Source organism: Ursus americanus, chromosome 3, assembly GCF_024610735.1.
Source record: "Ursus americanus isolate L20-20 chromosome 3, mUrsAme1.1.p, whole genome shotgun sequence".
NCBI lineage: Eukaryota > Metazoa > Chordata > Mammalia > Carnivora > Ursidae > Ursus > Ursus americanus.
In genome coordinates this window covers 45,969,880-45,990,271 of record NC_142129.1, presented here as the reverse complement: position 1 = coordinate 45,990,271, position 20,392 = coordinate 45,969,880, and the positions used below count along the sequence as shown (strand labels likewise).

General features: G+C 42.6%; 1 protein-coding gene across 1 annotated transcript in view; it reads right to left on the bottom strand.

Moving 5' to 3' along the window:
- Positions 1–8,635: 8,635 nt before the first annotated feature.
- CPVL (carboxypeptidase vitellogenic like) overlaps positions 8,636–20,392 on the bottom strand; it is a 126,394-nt gene continuing 114,637 nt past the window's right edge. The window contains exon 13 of the mRNA XM_045792954.2: positions 8,636–8,898. Coding sequence (XP_045648910.2) covers positions 8,794–8,898 — 105 coding nt within the window. The 3' untranslated portion in view covers positions 8,636–8,793. The remainder of the gene's footprint in view (positions 8,899–20,392) is intronic.

The following is a 20,392-nucleotide window of genomic DNA, read 5'->3' as shown; positions in this document are numbered from 1 at the left end:
GTTTACTTAGGAGGCCAAAAGAGAATTGCATTTCTCATTATGTAAGAAACTAGAGCTTAAAGACCTGTTCAGGTTGTTGCCTAACAAGTGCGAAGATTTTTCAGGGGCAGAAGGGGTATATCTGCGGGAGCTGTGCCTTATTAGAGAGCCCTTTTCCTCTGTCCCTCATAACCCGGGAAAGTACATGCTGGTGAAATTTCACCCCGAACTAACTACCTCATTGGACTAAGTCAACTCTCTCTCCACTCTGCCCGCCAGCCTGTCCAAGTAAGCTCAGTTTTCTGGTGCAACATTACTCCAAGCCTTTTTTTTTTTTTTTTATAGAATCCACATATTTTTTCACTTTTGTTTATTTTTGCCCCAAAGCCTTTGGCATTTCCCTCCAGTGAGTCACACTATGGGACCATTTCAAAATGATGTGACAGGATGTTTCTCTTCCCAGGGAAGATGGGAAATGGGTAAATGACAGCCTGTCCCAAGATGTTACTGTGTTGTGTGCGGGGATTTTAATAAAGAAATGCCATCTCACTTGCCACCAAAGCCACTTGATGGATGGACTTGCAGGGAGACAGTCTTCTAGATCTTTCCCTGATTCCACAGAGATAAGATGGGAAAACGAAAGCATGGTTGTTAGGGGTTTATTCGTATCAGTTGATTATGGGAATCAGTTCTTTTACTTCCTCCGTCACAGAAGTTTAAGATAGGCATTTGAGAACTCAGATTTTGCAACAAAATAATTGAAGTATCGGAGATGGGAGGTTACAGATAAGAGAAGGCAGACACAGGGTGTGTCTGGACCCTCACCATCCCCCGGGGCACTTATGCTTATTCTTCAAGCCTTTGCCTCTGGAAAGCCTCCAGCCTCCCCCCCCCCCCCCCCCCCGCCCCGTGTGGAAAACTCCTTCTCCCTAGAAGTAGCCACTCCCTCTTCTCTGCTCTGAAGGGCTTTGTACTTTCCTCTACTAGAGAACTTGGCACTCTGGGATTATGGTCGTGTATACAGTGGTCACCCACCTTGCCCCCATTTTGAGGAGCAGGGAAGTGGGCCAAATTCATCTTGATATCTTCGCCACCCAGAACAGGTCCTGTCGTATAGAAGGTCTAATAGGGCACATCCTAATATAAGGTGGTGAGTGTGTATGGGCCAGGGATTCAGGGGCATTTCTGTTCATAATGCTGACACGGGTATCTGGGTTTTCCTAATCTCTTCAGACAACACCCCTCCTCCCCTGTCCTCAGTTCTCTCAGCCTCTTCTTTCCCTTTTCTGGAACCTTGATTCATGTCAGAAAATATAAAGTATCAGCAAAAATTACTAGATGCCCATGTAAGTTTTGATTACAAATATTCATTGGGATATTAGGAAAATGACCAGCATGTATTCTCACTGCATGTCAGAATGTAGAGGCTGGCTTTAATCTTTCTGCTGAGCCTTGACTTCTGCCTATGGTGGACATTTTTTTGGGCTCTTGGCTGCCCAATATCCAGGCCCGTTTTCTTCCAGTAATGACACCCTGGGTTTTTTTGGGGGGGGGTGTAATTATCTCTCCCCATTGGATGCACCCTCGGTGGTACTGAAGTTCGAGGTGGCCCACTCTTCCTTGGCCTGGGATGAGTTATCAGTGCTCACCACTGTGCAGAGTGTAGGACTGGGGAGAGGAGGCTTTTACTTAATTTTTGCAATGAACAATGTGAAAATTAAAGATTAAAGAAAAAGAATAATATCTGCTCCAAAGATCCGGCTAGATGCAATGAATTTTCCTGTTAAATCCATTTGAACAGCAACCACAGGCCTGATCTCTCCTCCTCAATCGCACAGGGCCTGGGGGGAATGCAGACAGTGCCACGTCACACTCCCGTAGTGGCCAAAAATCCCTTGAAAATGATCGAACAGGTGTCTTTTCTTGGGGTTGAACATCACAACAGCCTGCTTTCAATTCCAGGCTTGTTGTCTTAGGCGCAACAAAATCAATCCCTTTCAGGTGGTTTCCTGACTGTTTTTTAAATCTTCAGCATTCTAATAGCAAGAACCATCAGAGTATGCAAGAACACCAAACACATCTGTGCAGGTCGCTGTGTTTCGGCCCGGGCTGCGCACTTCCTGCGTGATGATGGCGTGGAACGGGCCTCCCCCAGTCGTCCTTGCAGCAGGGGCTCAGCGAGAAGTGGTTTCTGAGCTACCAGCAGTTTAAATGGCAAGCAGACGGACACAGCCACGGCCCCTATATCATCAGCAGTAAGGGGGGGGGAGGTCTTGTTAATCACCAGGAGAAAGGAAGAGGACATTGGACTTTCCAAAAGAAATCGGGGCTCGGGTCAAGCAATTTGTCGCAGGATCTGTCCTTGGTGCCTGGCCTTTATCTCTCCTGGTTTTGGTGGCAAGAGAAAGGACGGTTGAAGAACTGCACGTAAATAAATAATTAAATGACAGCTCTCGGTACTTTTCAAAGAATCATACTTTATGTTTACGTTAGTTCCTCTTGGGGGGAGCAGATACTGCGTCAAACTATTTCCAAGGATTTCGTTTACACAGCTTTCAGAATAAAGCACATTTTTTAATTTTAATTTTTTAAAGATTTTATTTATTTATTTGAGGCAGAGTGAGGGAGCAGAAGCAGGGGGAGCAGCAGAGGGAGAGGAAGAAGCAGAGTCCCTGCTGAGCAGGGGACCTCCCCGCCCCTGACCATGGGGGCTCAATCCCAGGACCCGGGGATCATGACCTGAGCCAAAGGCAGACACTTAACCGACTGAGCCACCCAGGTTCCCCTAAAGCACATTTTTAATGAGGATACACACTTCCTGACCCCAAATGGGTCACTGACACTTACCCTGTCCAGATCATCAGTTGAGAAAGCAGTTGGGGATCCAGAGGCAGTCAGTATGTCTCTTCCGTGCAGAGAGGTTGGAGTTGAAGGAGAGACGCCGGGTTTGAGTCTGGATTGGCCTGTCAATGGCTGTGGAAACTCAGCAAATTTCTTCGTATCGATAAGGTGCATGACCTCATCTATGGATGGGAAAACCATTTCCCTGGTGATGTCTTGGTGAACATCTGGTGCATTTTAGGGGCTTAGAAAGGATAGCTGTTACTATTACCTCTGATTTCACAGAATTAGGTATGTACAGCTCAAACAGACCCCTGTTCTTCCATGTGGAAACAACTTCTCAGGGGTCAAGGCTGGGCGTTGCAGACCTACCCCATGGGCCTCCCAATAGACAAGCCCATTGCAACAGAAGTGCTTTTCTATGTCCTGACCATTGCAACCCAAAGGTCAAATGAACTCATTCCCTGCTCCCTGCCAAAGCACAAGGCAGCAACACCATTCAGCAAGCCTCCCTTGCCCCGTAGCCCTGCTTTCTGCACAGTAGGGGTGGGGAGAGCAGTGGCCGACTTTGTTCCTAATTCCAGGTTCTGCAGAATTCTGGCTTTCTCTGGTCTCAGCCAACATGTGGCCAGTCTCCCTCTTTTACCTTCTCCAACCCCTCCTTTTCACGAATTTCTGGCACCTTCATCACTCCACTGTCAGGCTGCCCAGGAAACCTGAACACTCCTGGGATTTTGTTGAGCAGATTTAGTCTATTGGGGCCTATCTCAGGGCTCTGCCTCCACAGCAAAATGACCCAAAGGGCAGTTCTTTCACTGAGATCCTGGGCCCACTTTTAATATATGTTATGTTACATTAATATATACACACGCACACGCACACACTATATATATGTATATATTTACACACATACACACACGTACTATATATGTGTATGTAAAATATGTGTGTATATATATTTATGTTACATAAGCAGAAAATTGTGTAAAAATCCTAAGTCTTCCTCACTCCCACCAACAACACCCAGTCCTTCTCCCCCACTGTTATTAGTTTCTTATTTATCTTTCCAGAAGCACTTACCCTTTACGAAACTTCTATTTCTTTCCCTCCCTTCCTCCTTCTCTTATTTGTTTATTTAATTTCCCTTCCTTTCTTATAAATGAAAGCATGCTGTATGGTTACATGCCGTACTTTTTAAAAAAAGATTTATTTATTTATTATTATTATTTTTAAAGATTTTATTTATTTATTTGAGAGAGAGAGAGAGACAGCCAGCGAGAGAGGGAACGCAAGCAGGGGAGTGGGAGAGGAAGAAGCAGGCTCCCAGTGGAGCAGGGAGCCCAATGCGGGGCTCGATCCCAGAACGCTGGGATCACGCCCTGAGCTGAAGGCAGCCGCTTAAGGACTGAGCCACCCAGGTGCCCCTATTAATTTATTTTTAGAGCGTGACTCCCTGCTGGGTCTGGAGCTTGTGCGGGGGTGGGGTGGGGTGGGGGGCTCTATCTCAGGATCACTACATGAGATCACCACCTGAGTCAAAACCAAGAGTTGGTCACTTAACTGACTGCGCCCCCCCCAGGCATCCCACATGCCTTGCTTTTTTAACTTAACCAAACCAGTACATAGTTTAAGGCCACTGTCAAATGTGGACTTTTTCTGTCCTCTTCAAACAGTGCTCTTCAAATCTTTAGGTATCACCCCATTATTTATTTATTTATTTATTTATTTATTTATTTATTTATTTATTTTAAAGATTTTATTTATTTATTTGCCAGCGAGAGAGGGAACACAAGCAGGAGGGGGAGTGGGAGAGGAAGAAACAGGCTCCCAGCGGAGCAGGGAGCCCGATGCGGGGCTCGATCCCAGGACCCTGGGATCACGCCCTGAGCCAAAGGCAGACGCTTAACGACTGAGCCACCCAGGTGCCCCTCACCCCATCATTTAAAAACTGCTGGAGGCATGCCAAAAAATATAATTATTCATTCGTTTATAGAGTATAATCACACCGCTACTGTGCTTATAACTTTTACATTATAAAATAGTAATCGAAATAGAAATTTTAAAATGATAAAGATGAAATTTTACATACTTGATTTTTAAAAACTGTATTTGATTTTTTGTAGTACAAAGCAGTTTTGCTTTCTAAAATATTGCTGTTAATATTTTTAACAGAATCAATGTGTTGCATATGCTTTGTCATATTTGAAAAATCTTGGGTCACCTTTTGTGATATAGCAACTCAAAGTCTGGTTATATGTTCACTTTGCTTTGACACTTGGTGTCGGGGTCCATCAGAGCTGAAGAAGACGCTTCACAGACAGAGATATATAGATCCAAATGGAAGAAATACCTCATTCGATGAGCTTTAGTAAGTCTCCAAACTCATTTTTCAATCCCATCTATCTTTTTTTTTTTTTAAAGATTTTATTTATTTATTCGACAGAGAGAGACAGCCCGCGAGAGAGGGAACACAAACAGGGGGAGTTGGAGAGGAAGAAGCAGGCTCCCAGCGGAGGAGCCTGATGTGGGGCTCGATCCCAGAACGCCGGGATCACGCCCTGAGCCGAAGGCAGACGATTAACCGCTGTGCCACCCAGGCGCCCCTCCATCTATCTTTTTGTGCAAAGACGTTTGTTGACATTTTCCTTGATTTAAGGGTTTTTTTCTTCGTCATGTGCAAAAGTACATGGAAACATCTCCAAACACCTGTTTTCAAAATGTTCTTGCCATAGGTTGAATTTCTTTTGAAAAGAAATGACTTTTTCACTAATTGTCGAAGTGCCACTTCAACCTTGAAAGGACAGATTGTGGGTTTGCTCTTTGTGTATGTATGTATGTATTTGTGTGTGTGTTTACTGTAAAAAAAATGTGCTGGATGACATAGTAACAACAGTCACTTGCCATGACAGAAAATGACAGCTTTTCTGCAACACGTACCCTTTTGTCAAAGAAAGAATGCATGACTGGTTCCCGGGTTCTACAGCTCCTTTAAACACACTGCCATGAGGTGACCAGTGTGGTACCAGAGGCCGACCTGGCCGTTCCCCACTGCATGGCAAAGCACCATAAAGATCCTATTACTTGAAGGCTTTGTTTTTATGAAATTAATCCCATTGATATTACCCTGTAAGCATGGAAGTTGCAATTGGCAATAGGCTATACCCAGAACCATGAGAAGGTCCCTCCCCTCGCCTCCCTACATCTCCCTCTCTGTGTGTAAGTTGCTACGGCAATGGCAGCCACGTGAGACATCAGACTGTCTCATGTTTGGATCGAGAGGGGGCATCTTAATGGATTGTCTTGAGTGTCGCATGAGTGGGAAGGTGTGTACCCCACACGAAGATTCTCTACACAAAGGACTCTCTCCAAGTAAATTCAAAAACTTGTTTTCCTTTGGTCTCTGAACTATCCTTTCCTCCCTTTAAAGTAAAACACCTGCCAGATGTAGTCTCCATAGGAGTGTACCCTCAGGGGAATCAGCTAGGGTTGCTCTGGGAAGACTTGGCAGGTTGTCCGCCAGTACTTCCCACTGTCCTATGCCTGGGGCAGCAAGATGATAAACATGACAGCAGCCACAACTTGTTTATTGAGCTATTATTTTGTGTGGGTCCCTACTCTAAGTGTAAATACAGTCGATTCTCTCTGTTTACTCTAGTTCTCTTCTATAACATCTCTCCAAATACTGAATTAATGAATTCTGAACCATTGCTCCTGGGGGAAATACAGGATGTGGTTCCTACTAGCCTCTGGTCACAACATTTTTGTCAACTGGTTAGTACATAACCTTGTTTTATGTATGTTTCTGTTTAAGGATTTTATTTGAGAGAGAGAGAGAGATAGCATGAGTGAGGGGAGAGGCAGAGGGGGAGGGAGAGAGAGAGAATCCCTATCAGACTCCTCACTGAGTATGGCGCCCGACACAGGGCTCGATCTCACAACCCTGAGATCATGACTTGAGCCGAAACCAAGAGTCATACACTTCACTGACTGAGCCACTCAGGCGCCCCTGTGTGTGTTTCTGTTTAAAGAAACCTTATAATATATATATATATATTGTTGCTTTATTAATATTGAATTCATGGCCAACAACACTGTACCTTGTGCTTCAATGAAGACTATTTAACAGATGTACTTTCTCCATAAGGCACATCTTAGCCCTCTTGCACTGAGGAATTCCAGACAGTATTTCAGCACTGTGCTTAGGAGCCCTTTTAAATAGCAAAAGCACCAACAAAAAGCACAAAAATGCAGAAAAAACGTGGCACTAAATAGACAATAAAAGAACAGCTGTTTGACCGTAGCTGAGGACCTGCACGATGGGCAACTCACGTTTTTCATCGCTCTGCACATGTTTGAGAATGACCACACAAGTGAGCAAGTATTCATTTTGGGGTTACAAATAAATTTGAGTGAATAGGTGAAACAAATACGGAATCTATGAATAATGAAGATCGACTACAATATCTCACGGTACCCTTGTGAAATAGATATTAGTACAATGATACATGAACTGAAAGGAGCCTCAGGAATCTCTTCTGGCTGTCTTCTTTGAGATTTGGGAAGCTAGGACAGTGAAGTGACTTACCCCAAAAAGTCCAGGGCATACTCGTGGCACTAAACTCCTGCTCTCCCAGCCACAGTTGGTGCCCTTTCCACTTCATATTTTTGGGACCAAATGCAACAATTTAAATGGCAGGTGGGACTACATACAAAACTCTTTGCACACTCCCTCTAGCTTATTCTCTGCAATAATTAAAATCTGTTTGTGATCAGAATGTTTGATTTGATCTCTGGTAGTATAGGGGTACAGTGAAAGATATCTATCTAAAAAAACAACAACAAAGGGAGATCAGAAACCTGAATGAAATCAGGCACGAAATGAGAAATTAAAAGAACCCAAAATATTTGCAGCAAGAACAGGCTTTGACTTTTCAAATTTAGTTCTCCAGTGAGCCAATTCATAAATGGGTAATGTGAGAGAGAAATGATGTTGAAAAAGCCAAACGTGCTGGGGAATTTCAGAGATGAGAGCACATGTTGCATAAACAGGAGAGATGTGCCAAGATGTGATATTTTAGTTGGAAAATTACTAATGTATGCATATTTATAAATGTATGTATTTTGATGCCAGATTATCTCAAATTTTTTTGATATTCCAACAATTATACAAAATGAGTTTGTTCTTTACTTGGCTTAAAGAAGTACAGAATTTAAAACCCAAATTTAAAATGGCTCATAACTAATGCAGCCTGCAGGCTGTTTGATAAATGTGTACCCTTGAAATGAGCCAACACACTGAAAACCCAAAAAGCAAAAAAACAAAGAAAGAAAAGACAAAGATGCAGTGTGTTCTTTGAATAAGAACCTCCGTGTATCACCAACTGGTACATTATTACTTTTATATAGAAGATTTCTATTTCAAAGAATTCCAATCCACCTTTCTTGCTAAGACTCTCCACAGTCCAGACTCTTGCCCACCACTATTATGACTGCACCCATCCCTTTGGAGTGGCAATTTGATGCTCTTACCCAATAGACCTACCAAACACTTTCATAAGCATACTATGACAAACTCTTCTGTTATTTACAGAACAAGACGCTGTTACAACTTTATTCACTTCTTGCACTTCGCACATACTCTTCCAAGGAATTAAAAATTCCTACTCAAGGCCTCCACTTCCCACGTATCTGCTTCCATCTGAAACACGGTCTCAGAATCCATTCTTGCCATCCGTTAAGAGGGCCTTCTTACTCATGAGTAGCATTTTCTTCAAGTTCATTTTGTAATGAAGGATCTCTCCCCCAACACACAATCTTCCTTGTTTCAAGGATAATTTTTATTGATGAGAAACATTTTAAAGATATAAAAAGATGATTTGATTATTTATATGACAGTTTCCATTTTGAAAATTTTCTTCTCCAAGATTAACCCCCCCCCCCGATGTTCTTTCTTTTAGGAAAGCAGCTTATCCATCAATAAGGATCCCATCCTCTCTCAAAAATGAATCGATTGATCATGTCAAAAGATCTCAGAGGCTGGTCATAGGGTAAAATGTGTCCTCCACCTCGAACGATTACCTTCGAGAAGAAAAAGGAAAGTTAGAATTTAGAGAAATGGGTGTTCTACATGAATGGGAAGTTTTAGTTCGGACTGAAGCATTCTTACAGCTTCCACCAAATACACAACATATTCTCTCAGTCCATGCCTTTTGAGATGCGGATTGTCTAAGTTTTGATAGCTTTAATAATAGATACTTTAAGGTAGGAAAGGTTTACAGTTGTGTGATTATTTAATTTAACACAAAGTTGTGTTCATCTTTCACATGTATGGAACTTGAAAATTGTCTCTTTCCTCTTGGGAGTGAGCTGTCCGCTACTCTGTGTTGTCTTGTTACTCTTCCCTGGTGAGGCCCCTGAGGTGTGAAGACCTACCCTGGGGCCAGCTCTGCCCCCAAAATGGGTGGAGGCATCTACCCACCTCCCCCCTTCAGCCCACTGAGCCACGTGGCCCTCACGCTGAGCTCTACCTGCCGTCTTAGTCTTGGCTATTAATACAGGGGATATTTTGATTCTCCAAAAAATTAAAACGACAAACATGAGAAATCCTTGACACCTGATATTTTAAAGATCAGTTTTTTTGAGAAGCACAGAATTTGAACATTCTTTTTTTCCTAACATTTTATTATGAAAAATATTCATAGAGCAAATCTGAAAGAATTTCATAGACTTACCACTTAGAGTCTCTCATTAACACCGACTTTACTCATTTTCTCACACTATCCATCTATTAATCCAGCTTATCTTTTTGACACGTTTCAAAGTCAAATATGGATACCAGTCCACTTCCCCCAGATTTTATGTAAAATTAACACACAATGAAAAGCACTTGTGTCAAGTGTGGACTCACTGAGTCTGGGGAGCGGTGGATACCTGTGTCACCTAACAAGATATATAGAGCATTCTGAAACACCTAGAGTTAAGGTGAGTTCAGACCCTTGTGCTTGGTGCTATACCGATTTAAAAAAAAAAAAAAAAAAGCAGCGTTTGGGATGGGGACTGGTCTCTGTCCTTGGAAAGCCTCTGGTTTCAACAAACATCCCAAGTAGAGGACAAGGAGGGGCCTTCGTGATTCAAAACTGAAAGGGAAAGAACCGACACTGAGGGTTGGCAGGCCCCCTGCAGGAGAAAGCAGAGTGGCCTGCCACGTCCTACGGCACATATGGAAAATGGCCAGGAGTTAGTAGTGGATGAAGGGAGTGAACACAGGCAGGAAAGGGATCACATTCAGTAAGTTCTAGCTGCTAGACCACAATCAGCAAGTAAAGGCCACTTTGACAAGGCCTTTCATAGCTTGTTTTACCTGCCTCAATCAGAAGGGAACTGAGGCAGAAGAAAAGTACACGTATATTTACATAGTGCACTTATTATATTAATAATCCACCCCAACACCCAGCATCTTACAACCTTGCTATGCAGTAAGTGGGATAGACATGATTAAAGAATTTTGTTTTGCAGCTCACAGCTACACAAGTTGTGCACTGCGCAACTAACTGCAGAGAGCACCATTCACACCAACCTCGGTGATGGAGTGATATGGAGCTATTAGGAGGCTCGTTCAAGTCACACAATTGTAACTGAGGGAATGAGCCGGGACCTGGCTTTTGATGCACACACCAGTGTTTTTATTCAAATCCTAGTATTTGTATAATAATTCTTTACATTTGAACCAAACTTTACAGCTTAGTCCTAGAGCACTTCGCCTGGCTCTCAACAGCCCTCTGAGGCAAGTGAGGGAAGTAGACCACCATTACAGATGTGAGATTGGACTTAACCCTCAAACGCAATTGGAAACACCTGCTGTATGCCACACTCCGTCAATGGCCATTTGTGCCTTGCTGCCATGACAGTGGATCCCATCTCCCATTTGCGTACAGGCTTGTGTCTGGAAACCCAACATGTCTCACTTTGTCACAGACGGAAAGTAAACATATCTGTGTCATGAGCCCCTGCATGTGACTCTAGAGGAAAACTTTTGCTGCCCCCACAATCCCAGGCTAGAATTCTTTTCCTGTAGGTTCCCATCCAAATCTCCGGCTTTGGCAGGATCTGATGAGTGATTCTGTGCAATTTCAGCTCAGCTGAGGACACTTAACGAAGTCATGTTTGTGACAAAACCCAGCTGCTGCCTCAACTGGAAATGAATCTGGCAGCAATGGTCTGGAACAGCGGTAAGCTGAATCCAAGAGCTAACGGTCATCCTGCCTCCCAGACCGGAGCTGCAGCTAATGGGGGGTGACCTAGTGCTTTATGGCCTGGGCCTGGAGTCAGGATGGTAGGAGCACGACTCGAGGCACAGCAAGCTGTGTGACCCTGGGCGAATAACTTACCTGCTCTGAGCCTCAGTTTCCTTCACTGTGCAAGAGAGAAAAAAGTATTACCTCTTGGGATAGGTGGGAATTACATGAGCTATTGGTGGAATAATGTCCATGGAACACTCAGCATAGTGTCTGGACTGGAATGGTACTCAATAGATATTAGCCTTTGTCATTATTCTTTCAACAGTTATCCCCATTCAAAATCCAGGATCAAATGCTTCTATCAAACTACCCTAAAACACTGTGTTCCTACATGAGCATTAAGAAATCTTAGTTTCAGGGAGTTGTTTAAAACAGCGGTTCTCAAACTTGAATGTGCATCAAAATACCTGAGCTTGTTAGATCAGACTGCTGGGCCCTACCCCCAGACTTTCCAGCACTGAAGGTCTAGGGCAAGGCCTGATAATTTGCATTTCTAACAATTCCAAGGTGATGCTGATGCTGTTGGTCCAAAGACTACTCTTTGAGAACCAAGGTTTAGAAGAGCCTTTTCCATTCTGTGGCAAACCAGGCAATTCTCTATTCATATCAGGGGAGAAAACAACAGAAATTTCTTTAACACCTCCTCATGGCCTCCCCTTCGTATATTTCCTCTTGATCATCCGCTTGCCTGGTATTTACACACACACACACACACACACACACACACACACACACACACACACACATACTTCTATGACCATGATAACCAAGTGGTGAAGAAGAGATAAGGTTGGGTGTTACAGTTCTCGGTAACCTGCATGGTCCCCAGTCCAGTTCTGAGCTGCCACATGTAATGACCAAATGTCATCATAAACGGTGTCATTAAGATTGGAAAGAAAAGCTCATTTGGGAACAAAGTCTTTTTCACATACCACAAAATTCTAAAGTATGTTTCCTAGCATATTGACAACATTTTACTGATGTTAACCTCAAATAAATTTATGAGTGCTGGAAAAACCCAAACAGCCACTCTGTTGTTTACAGCCAAGCTGCTCACCACTCACAAGTCAAGGGCACAAACCACTCCACGGTTTTTAGAGGTGTGTAACAAAATGTGACAGGGCCATGATTCCACATTCAAATGGGACAAGATTCATCCCAAGCCTCCCTGGATAGAAATGGTCTCATCGTCAGAAACTGTATATGTTGGGTGTTTCCACAAGAGAGCTGCAATCTCTCAACTCGTGTATTCCAGATGTTCCAGGGGGTCACAGATGTGTCATGAATTTTAAAAGGGTTATGCAAACACTTTAAAGCTTCATTCCACTTCATTTTTTAGAAAAGGATACAATCCTCCCTGGAACTGGAAAACAGATCCGGCAGTGAAGGTCTCCCAGTTGTGCCATTAGAGGTGACGAGACAGAGAGGGAAATTCACCCTGGGAGTGTGGGTGTGGGTTTGTCTGGGGAGACTTCGTGGGGGTCTTGGAGGAGCAGATGTCTGGACAGACAGTACTGCGTGGGGTGGGGGCGGGACACACCACACCCACAGGAAGTGCCCTTGTAAAAGCAGTGGAGCGTGAAAGCTACGCGGCACATACAACAAGCAACAACCTGCACGGGGTTCCCCATGTGAAAGGTTGAGGGGAAAGAAAAGGGAGAGTTGAATAGACAAATACTAGTGAGACCATGTGGTGCCCCATATAACATGCTGCTGGGTGTGTGTGGGGGGGTGTGTGTGTGTGGGTGTTAAAATACACATAACATAAAATTACCATTCTAGCCATTTTTAAATGAACAGTAGCATTTCGTACATTCACGATGTGGTGCAACCATCACCACTATCTAGTTGCAGAATGTTTTCATCACCCCGAAGTCAACCCTATATCCACTAGCAATCTCTTCCCATTCTCCTCTCCCTGCCAGCCCCTGGCAATCACTAGGCTGCTTTCTGTGCCTGTGGAGTTGCCTCTTCTGGACGTACCCAAGAGGATCTCAAGCAGGGCAGTAATACGCTCAGATGTGCATTATAGAAAGATGACTTAACGTGTACCGAGGGGGGTGATTTGGAAGGAAATGATACTGAGGCAGGGAGGCGAATTAGGAGACCAGCTGTTCAGGTGAGAGAGGATGTGGGTGCACGGGAGACATGGGGAGGAGGGGCAGGAGAAGAGGGATGTCAGGGTGGAAGCAGTAAAAGCCGGGACTAATCAGCTGAAAAGGTAAAGTGCAAGCATCCCCCATCACACATACACACCCTCCCCATTTCAGGCTTCCGACCCAGGCAGCTTTGCACGAGGTGGTGCTATTAACTGAGAAAGAAGAAAAGAGGCAGGTTTGGGAGGCGGGCAATATAGGATAGGTTTATAGTTCTTGTTTTTCACTACAGGAGGATGCAGACACAGGGAAAGAATCTTGCTTGTTGTGGTTTCTGATTTACACTAAAGTTATTTTATTATTTTTTATCGTTTTTCATCTTTACAAAATCTTACCTTTTAGCTTTTGGACACTAACCATGAGTAGAAATGTAATAAATATGCACTCAAGTAAAAAATATACTAAAAAAACAAAAGGCACTTGAGAATGAGATTTTAAAAAATTAGCCAAAGCTTGTTAGCCACCTCCTAAAAAAAGAATGGGGCAATCCACTTAAAAAAAAATCAATAACCACCCCACCTCCCCCAGCCCCCAAGCCAAAGTAGAGATCAAGGGTTAAAGCTTCTCCCAAAGCACTCAGGGAAAACTTGAGAGTTACCAGTGTGCACTACTAGCGTGGCAAAGCATTACTGAACAGGAGGGGGAAAGGAGCTTCCGCTGACCAAAATGCAGCCATCACAGTGGGACCCATCCCTAGAGATACCAATATATAGCTTTGGTGCTACCTGACAGTTCCCTAAGGGCTTTCTAGATACACCATCTTACCTAACCAGTTGCAACAATATCATAATTTAGGGTTTCCACCTTTGACTATGAAGCGATAGCAGGTGAGAAAACCAACCCCACCCCACAAGAACAGTAAAAACTGAACTAAAAAAAAGAAGGCTGTTTGAAAGTATCAGAAAGCAACCAGGACTTGAGAGGCCAAGACTATGGAGAAAAGAGAATCAAAGAGAAGTGAACCGAACATTTTGTGCTGCTTATCTGTTTGAGAAATCCACCAATTTCTAAGTTTGTCTTGCCAAGAAGCCAAGCAAAAAGTGACAGATAAGAGGATGAACAGCTAAGTGGAGCTTAGGGTGCTTGGGAGACCAAAAAATAAAAGCAAATGAAAACCCCAAAGAAACAAAAGATAAAATTTGGAATCTCAGGCTTGTCAAGCAGGCATGGCTCTGGTAAATACCGCAGGCTTTCTCTTAGACCCCTGAGAGACAAGTCTTAGAAGTAATGAAAACCAGAAGCAGGTTAGTCCTCCCCAAACCTGAAATCCAGCCCCAAGTCACACGTCAGCCCCTAACTGGAGCAGTTGATCTGCCCCCTACATTAACTGCCTTTCAGGGGAAAAAATCAAAGCCTTTTTGGAGGAAGATAACATCATTTTCATACATTTTGTCCAGCATTCAATAAAATGTAGTAGGCATGCCAAAAGATAAGGTCAAATGACTAAAACCAAGGGGAAAAGCAGACAGCAAAAAGAGACCACAGGGATCCAGATATTCAAGTTATCAGGTATAGATTTTAAAATAACTAGGAACAAATTATTCAAGAAGTTGTGGAAAACACAGAAAAGAGGGGAAAAAAGCCATGGGATGACAAAGTATTTACCTATGTTTAATTGGAGTCCTAGAATAAGAAGAGAAGGAAGGTACTGTGCAAAAGACAGAGGGAAATATAGAGATCATGAGTAAAAAACTCCCCCAAATCAACAGAAGTCATCAAGCCACAGCTTTGAGAAGCTCTATGGACCTAAATCGGAAAAACCCAGAGGAAACTAACCACATCTGGGCACATAACAGTATACTGCTAACACCAAAGACAGAAAGAAAATCTTAAAGGTTGTCGAAAAAAGAAACCACACTTTGAATAATTTTAAAGAGCAAGAAAGCTGACTAGTTAACAGAAACAATGGAAGCTAGAAGACAGTGGAATTGTATCTCTTGTTTTTTTGTTTTTTTTTTAAAGATTTTACTTATTCATTTATTAGAGAGAGAGCAGAGGGAGGGGCATAGGGAGAGAATCTCAAGCAGACTCATGCCGAGTGCAGAGCCCAACGTGGCGCTCGATCTCACGACCCAGAGATCATGACCTGAGCCAAAACCAAGAGTTGGATGCTGAAATGACTGAGTCACCCGGGCATCCCTGTATCCTGAGTTCTAAAAGAAAGTAGCTTCCACCTAGGATTCCCATGTAAATGACTCCATAAAGATATTTTCAAGGGAAAAAAAACTGGAAAAAGTTATTTCCAACAGATCTGTAAAGAAACGTTTGAAGATTGTTCTTCAGACAGAAGGATAATCATCCCTATGGATACATGAAAATATGGAGGAGAATGAAGAGCAACCGAGAATTTACGTGTGTAGATAAAAAGAAATGAATGTCAATAATAATAATAATAATGTCTTATGGAGTATGAACCATGTCGAAGTTTTAAAAAAAGACAGCAGTTGCACAAAAGGTGGCATAAGTTAAGATATTGTCAGATACTTGCATATCCGCGAAATGATAAATGCACTAATTTAAAGTCAACTTTTTAAAGTCAGTATGTGTGCTGTAATTTCTAAAAGGACAGATAATACCCTGATGTTTATAGCAGCATTATTTATAATAGCCAAACGATGGAAGCAGTTTGTGTCCATCGAGAGATGAATGGATAAAGGAGATGTGGTATATATACAATGGAATATTACTCAGCCATCAAAAGAATGGACTCTTGCCGTTTGCAACAGCATGGATGGATCTAGAGAGTATAATGTTAAGTGAAATAGGCCACTCAGAGAAAGACAAATACCATATGATTTCACTCATATGTGGAATTTAGGAAACAAAACAAATGAATAAAGGGAGAGACGAACCAAGAAAGAGACTCTTAACTATAGAGAACAAACTGGTGGTTGCCTGAGGGGAGGTGGGTGGCAGTGTGGGTGAAATAGGTGATAGGGATTAAGAGCACACTTACCGTGATGAGCACTGAGTACTATATAGAATTGTTGAATCACTATTTTGCACACCTGAAACTAATATAACACTGTATGTTAACTATACTAGAATTAAAATTAATAAAGAATGAAATTAAAGGATAGATAATAAAACAATGTATCATCAACAAGCTCATAGTGGTTTTAAGAAAAAGCATTATGGGGGCGCCTGGGTGGCACAGCGGTTAAGCGTCTGCCTTCGGCTCAGGGCGTGATCCCGGCGTTATGGGATCGAGCCCCACATCGGGCTCCTCCGCTATGAGCCTGCTTCTTCCTCTCCCACTCCCCCTGCTTGTGTTCCCTCTCTCGCTGGCTGTCTCTATCTCTGTCGAATAAATAAATAAAATATTAAAAAAAAAAAAAGAAAAAGCATCATGTCTCCAAAAGAAAAGACAAAATAGAAGGATGAGAATAAATGGCACAAACATTTCTCTGCAACGTGAAAAACAGACTTCTGACAATCAGAGAACTTTGAAATTAGAAGAAATCTAGTGATCAGGTAATATACCCTGTCTTTTTAGAGAGGTACAAAAATGAATGCCGGAGGTGAAGACCCTTCAATCAATTCTCTTAACTTCATCTCACCAAATCAGCTAGATGTTTCAGTGTGCTATGAATGTCTCTGATTAAAAAAAAAAAAAAAGAAAAGAAAAAAGTCATGGAAACTTTCTTTAAAGTAATTCCAAGAATCTCTGTGTTAATTTCAGCAAGGTTGGTATGAATGACTAAACTTAGAGCCTTCTCTTCCCTTGATCAGTGATTCGGCATGGTGGTCAAGAGCATGAACTCAGGATTCAGCAGGTCTGGGTTTGAGTCCAGCTCTGCAACTTTGGCAAAGGGACTTAACTGATTCTATTCTCTTATCTGAAGGTAAGAATTAGGGTGACCAGTTGTCCCAGTTTGCCCTGGGCTGAGGGATTCCTGGGAACCCAGGATTTTCAGTGCTAACCTGAAAAAGTGCCAGGCAATCTAGGATGGTTTGTCACTCTAAGAATATTTAACTTTCTGTAGGGATTCAAAGAAATAATGCATATTAACCACTGCACAGCACTCAGTTCACAAATACATAATAATAGCTTGCACCACGTGCCATAGACATATACTAAGCACTCCAGCAATAGTCATCATACTGTTATCTCATTTTTTATTGTCAAAGGAATAGTTTTGCCCTTTAAGAGTGGAGAAAGATCAGAAGCTACAATACTAATAAATATAATATAAAAGATGGTACTATACTTTTTCAGAAGGAAGAATTATATTGTTGAGGAGGGAGACTATTTCTCTTCCAGGCTTTTTTTATTTCCATGCTATGAATTCTTCCTTCCCATGGGAAAGGTCCCAATTAAAGTAAGAAAGCAGATTGAATATGAGCTCAAACTTCTGTCAATATGCTTGACTTAACTGTCTAGAGTGAATTTTATCCCTTAAACCTGCCAGCACCATGATCCATCCCATTCTTTCCCTCCACCCCCTTTTACCACTTGCAATGCCAAACACCCTCGTCTCCCCACACAGAAATGTCAAGCAAGCAAGACCTTACTTGTCTTAGCAGAATGGCAAAAAGCTGTTCTGTCTTTTTCACCCTTTTAAGAACCCACTTTGCAACATGGGATTTGATGCAGTTAAAAAATAATCAAAACTTTACTTCCCCATGTCCAGTTTTATATTTGAAATCCACAAGAGGATAAAAAGCAAAATCCAGTTCATTAATTACTCTTACTCAATATCTAGCTTTAGGATCTACATCTGTAGTTTTCTTTGGGAGGAGAAGGCAGGGGTTACAGCAGCAAATGCTCTCTGCTGGGAATGTTTCGAGGACCAAGAGCCCAGCTCATTGTCCTCCAGGGAACAGGGAGACAAGAGCCGGCCGACCAGCTCGAGTTTCACCTCCTGCAAGAAGCAGCAGGGGAGGGTTCTAGCATTGTGTGCTGGAGCTCTGGCACTGGCTCTGGACAGCTGATTGTGCACATTGCTGCCCAATTCCACATTCGGTGGTGTCACATGTTGGTAGCCTGCAATCAGCCGCGGTGGCAATATTTACACCACGGAAATTGGCAAACACTATAGATCAGTGTCTCCCCTCCCTCCCAAACCAGTTTACCTTCCCACTCCTAGTTCTCTGACATTTTGGCTCTCCCAGGGAAAGATGAAACGTTAGAGCATTCTTCCTCTCTCCCAAAATAAAGCAAAGAAACATCTATTCAGATCAGTAAATTGTAAGGTCCAAAACTTCTCTGAAATCTTGGCTCAGGAAATCAGATGGGCCAGGTTTCAAATATTTGCAGAAAGATGAGAAGGTCCTGCTGCCTGCTTCCATTCCTGCCTACCCCACAGAATTCTAGTATAATTGACAGTAATGGTTTCAAGACCACACCACTGCATTCATGGATAATCTGTTTGTATCAGAGCCCCCGTGACACTCCAAAGCTTGTCTGTGTGGGACAACTATTAACCAGAGAAGGTATCTGGATTCAACTGTGTTTCTGACCCACAGCCTAAGGGGACCCCAGACCTGAAAATGTCCCCTGGTTCCAGGAATTGAGGACACAGGACATGCCAATGGGCACAACATTTTCATGATGCCATTGGTTGAAATAAAACAAGGCACACAGTTTTCACTACCAAGCCAAAGACTGTCCGAGGCAAAAATAGTACCCTTGGTCCAGTTGACAATGGGGCAGTATCTTAACACAACTTTATTTTGTTCCTTCACACTGCCCCTTTCTCTGCCGCACTCTACCCTCCACCTTGTTTATTTTTGGGTTCTGTTTAACATTTCCACAACCATTCTGTGAATCTGGTTACAGTTCAAATTAAAACAACAAAATGTTACTGTTTAAAAAGCAAACCCCAATTCCCTCTTTGTTCCTCAAATATCATTAATTTTTAAAACCTATTCTCCGTGTGTGGATAATACTTTAAATGTTAGTCTTCTTAGTATTTATTCACTTCCCATAATGAAATGGTTCTCTGTTAAATTTCAATAGATTGTTAAAAACCACTCAACAGCTAAGAGAAAATTATGCATCATTGCATAGCTGTTATACCTCAGTAAATAGATTTGCTATCCAATTTATATTTTAAATAATACAATAAATTAGCTCCCTGAGTATTAACTAAGTGCATATTTGGGTAGCTTAATTTAGAAGCATTCTTTTTATGCTAATCAGCCCTCTCTAATGAAATAGAACCACATGAACTAAGAGGACTCTTGGCAAATAATCAGAGTAAAATTGGGAGTTGCCATTGTTTATTATTTCCTTTGTTTTCAGGAAGCAAGCTGTGTGGTTTTTTTTTTTTTTTAAAGAAAAAAACCCCAAATGCCAAAATTTCGACTTTTTAAAGGAGGGGACATTCTAGTCAGCCCCGAGATAATGAAACTTCTACAACTCCTCCCATAAATTTATTTCCCATAATATTTCTCCTTTCTTCTCCTGTGTAACACAGAGAGGAAGTCGTCTTCAGCTGACACGAACAATGCCTCCTTTCATTTGAAGGGAATTGCTTTGAACTATTCATTATCTTAGCACACCTAGCCTGTTTCCTAGAAGACACTTCGGTATGCACGATTGGTGAGCAACCGTAGCACTCCTTGAGAACTGCAGTTTGTTTTGTTTTTGGAGATTTTAATTAATTAATTATTTATGAGAGGCGGGGGAGGAACAGAGGGAGAGGGACAAGCAGACTTCCTGCTGAGCGTGAAGGCTGAGGTTGGGCTGGATCCATGACCCTGAGATCATGACCTGAGCCAAAACCGAGAGTTGGCCACTTAATCCACTGAGCCACCCAGGTGCCCCAGAGGACTGCAGTTTTGAAGCACGCGCCCATGCGTGCGTGCGCGCACACACACAAGCATGAATTGGGTGTGGAAATGAGGTAGGGGCCAATTTGATTTTCATTCACGGGACATTCATTGGGTGCCACGAACTATGCTAAGGGGTTTGCTACAGAGATGAATGATATATTATTCCTGTCCTGGAGGAGATCAGTGTCAAGTACGGGAGGAAAGCAATGAAAGAGTTAAATGAAAGAGAAAACCCAGTGTGGTACATGCACTAAGAGAGGCACATAGAGATTTACAGAAGGAGGTATTCTGTGAGAAGAAGGGCTTCCTAGAGGTAATTCTATCATCTATCTATCTATC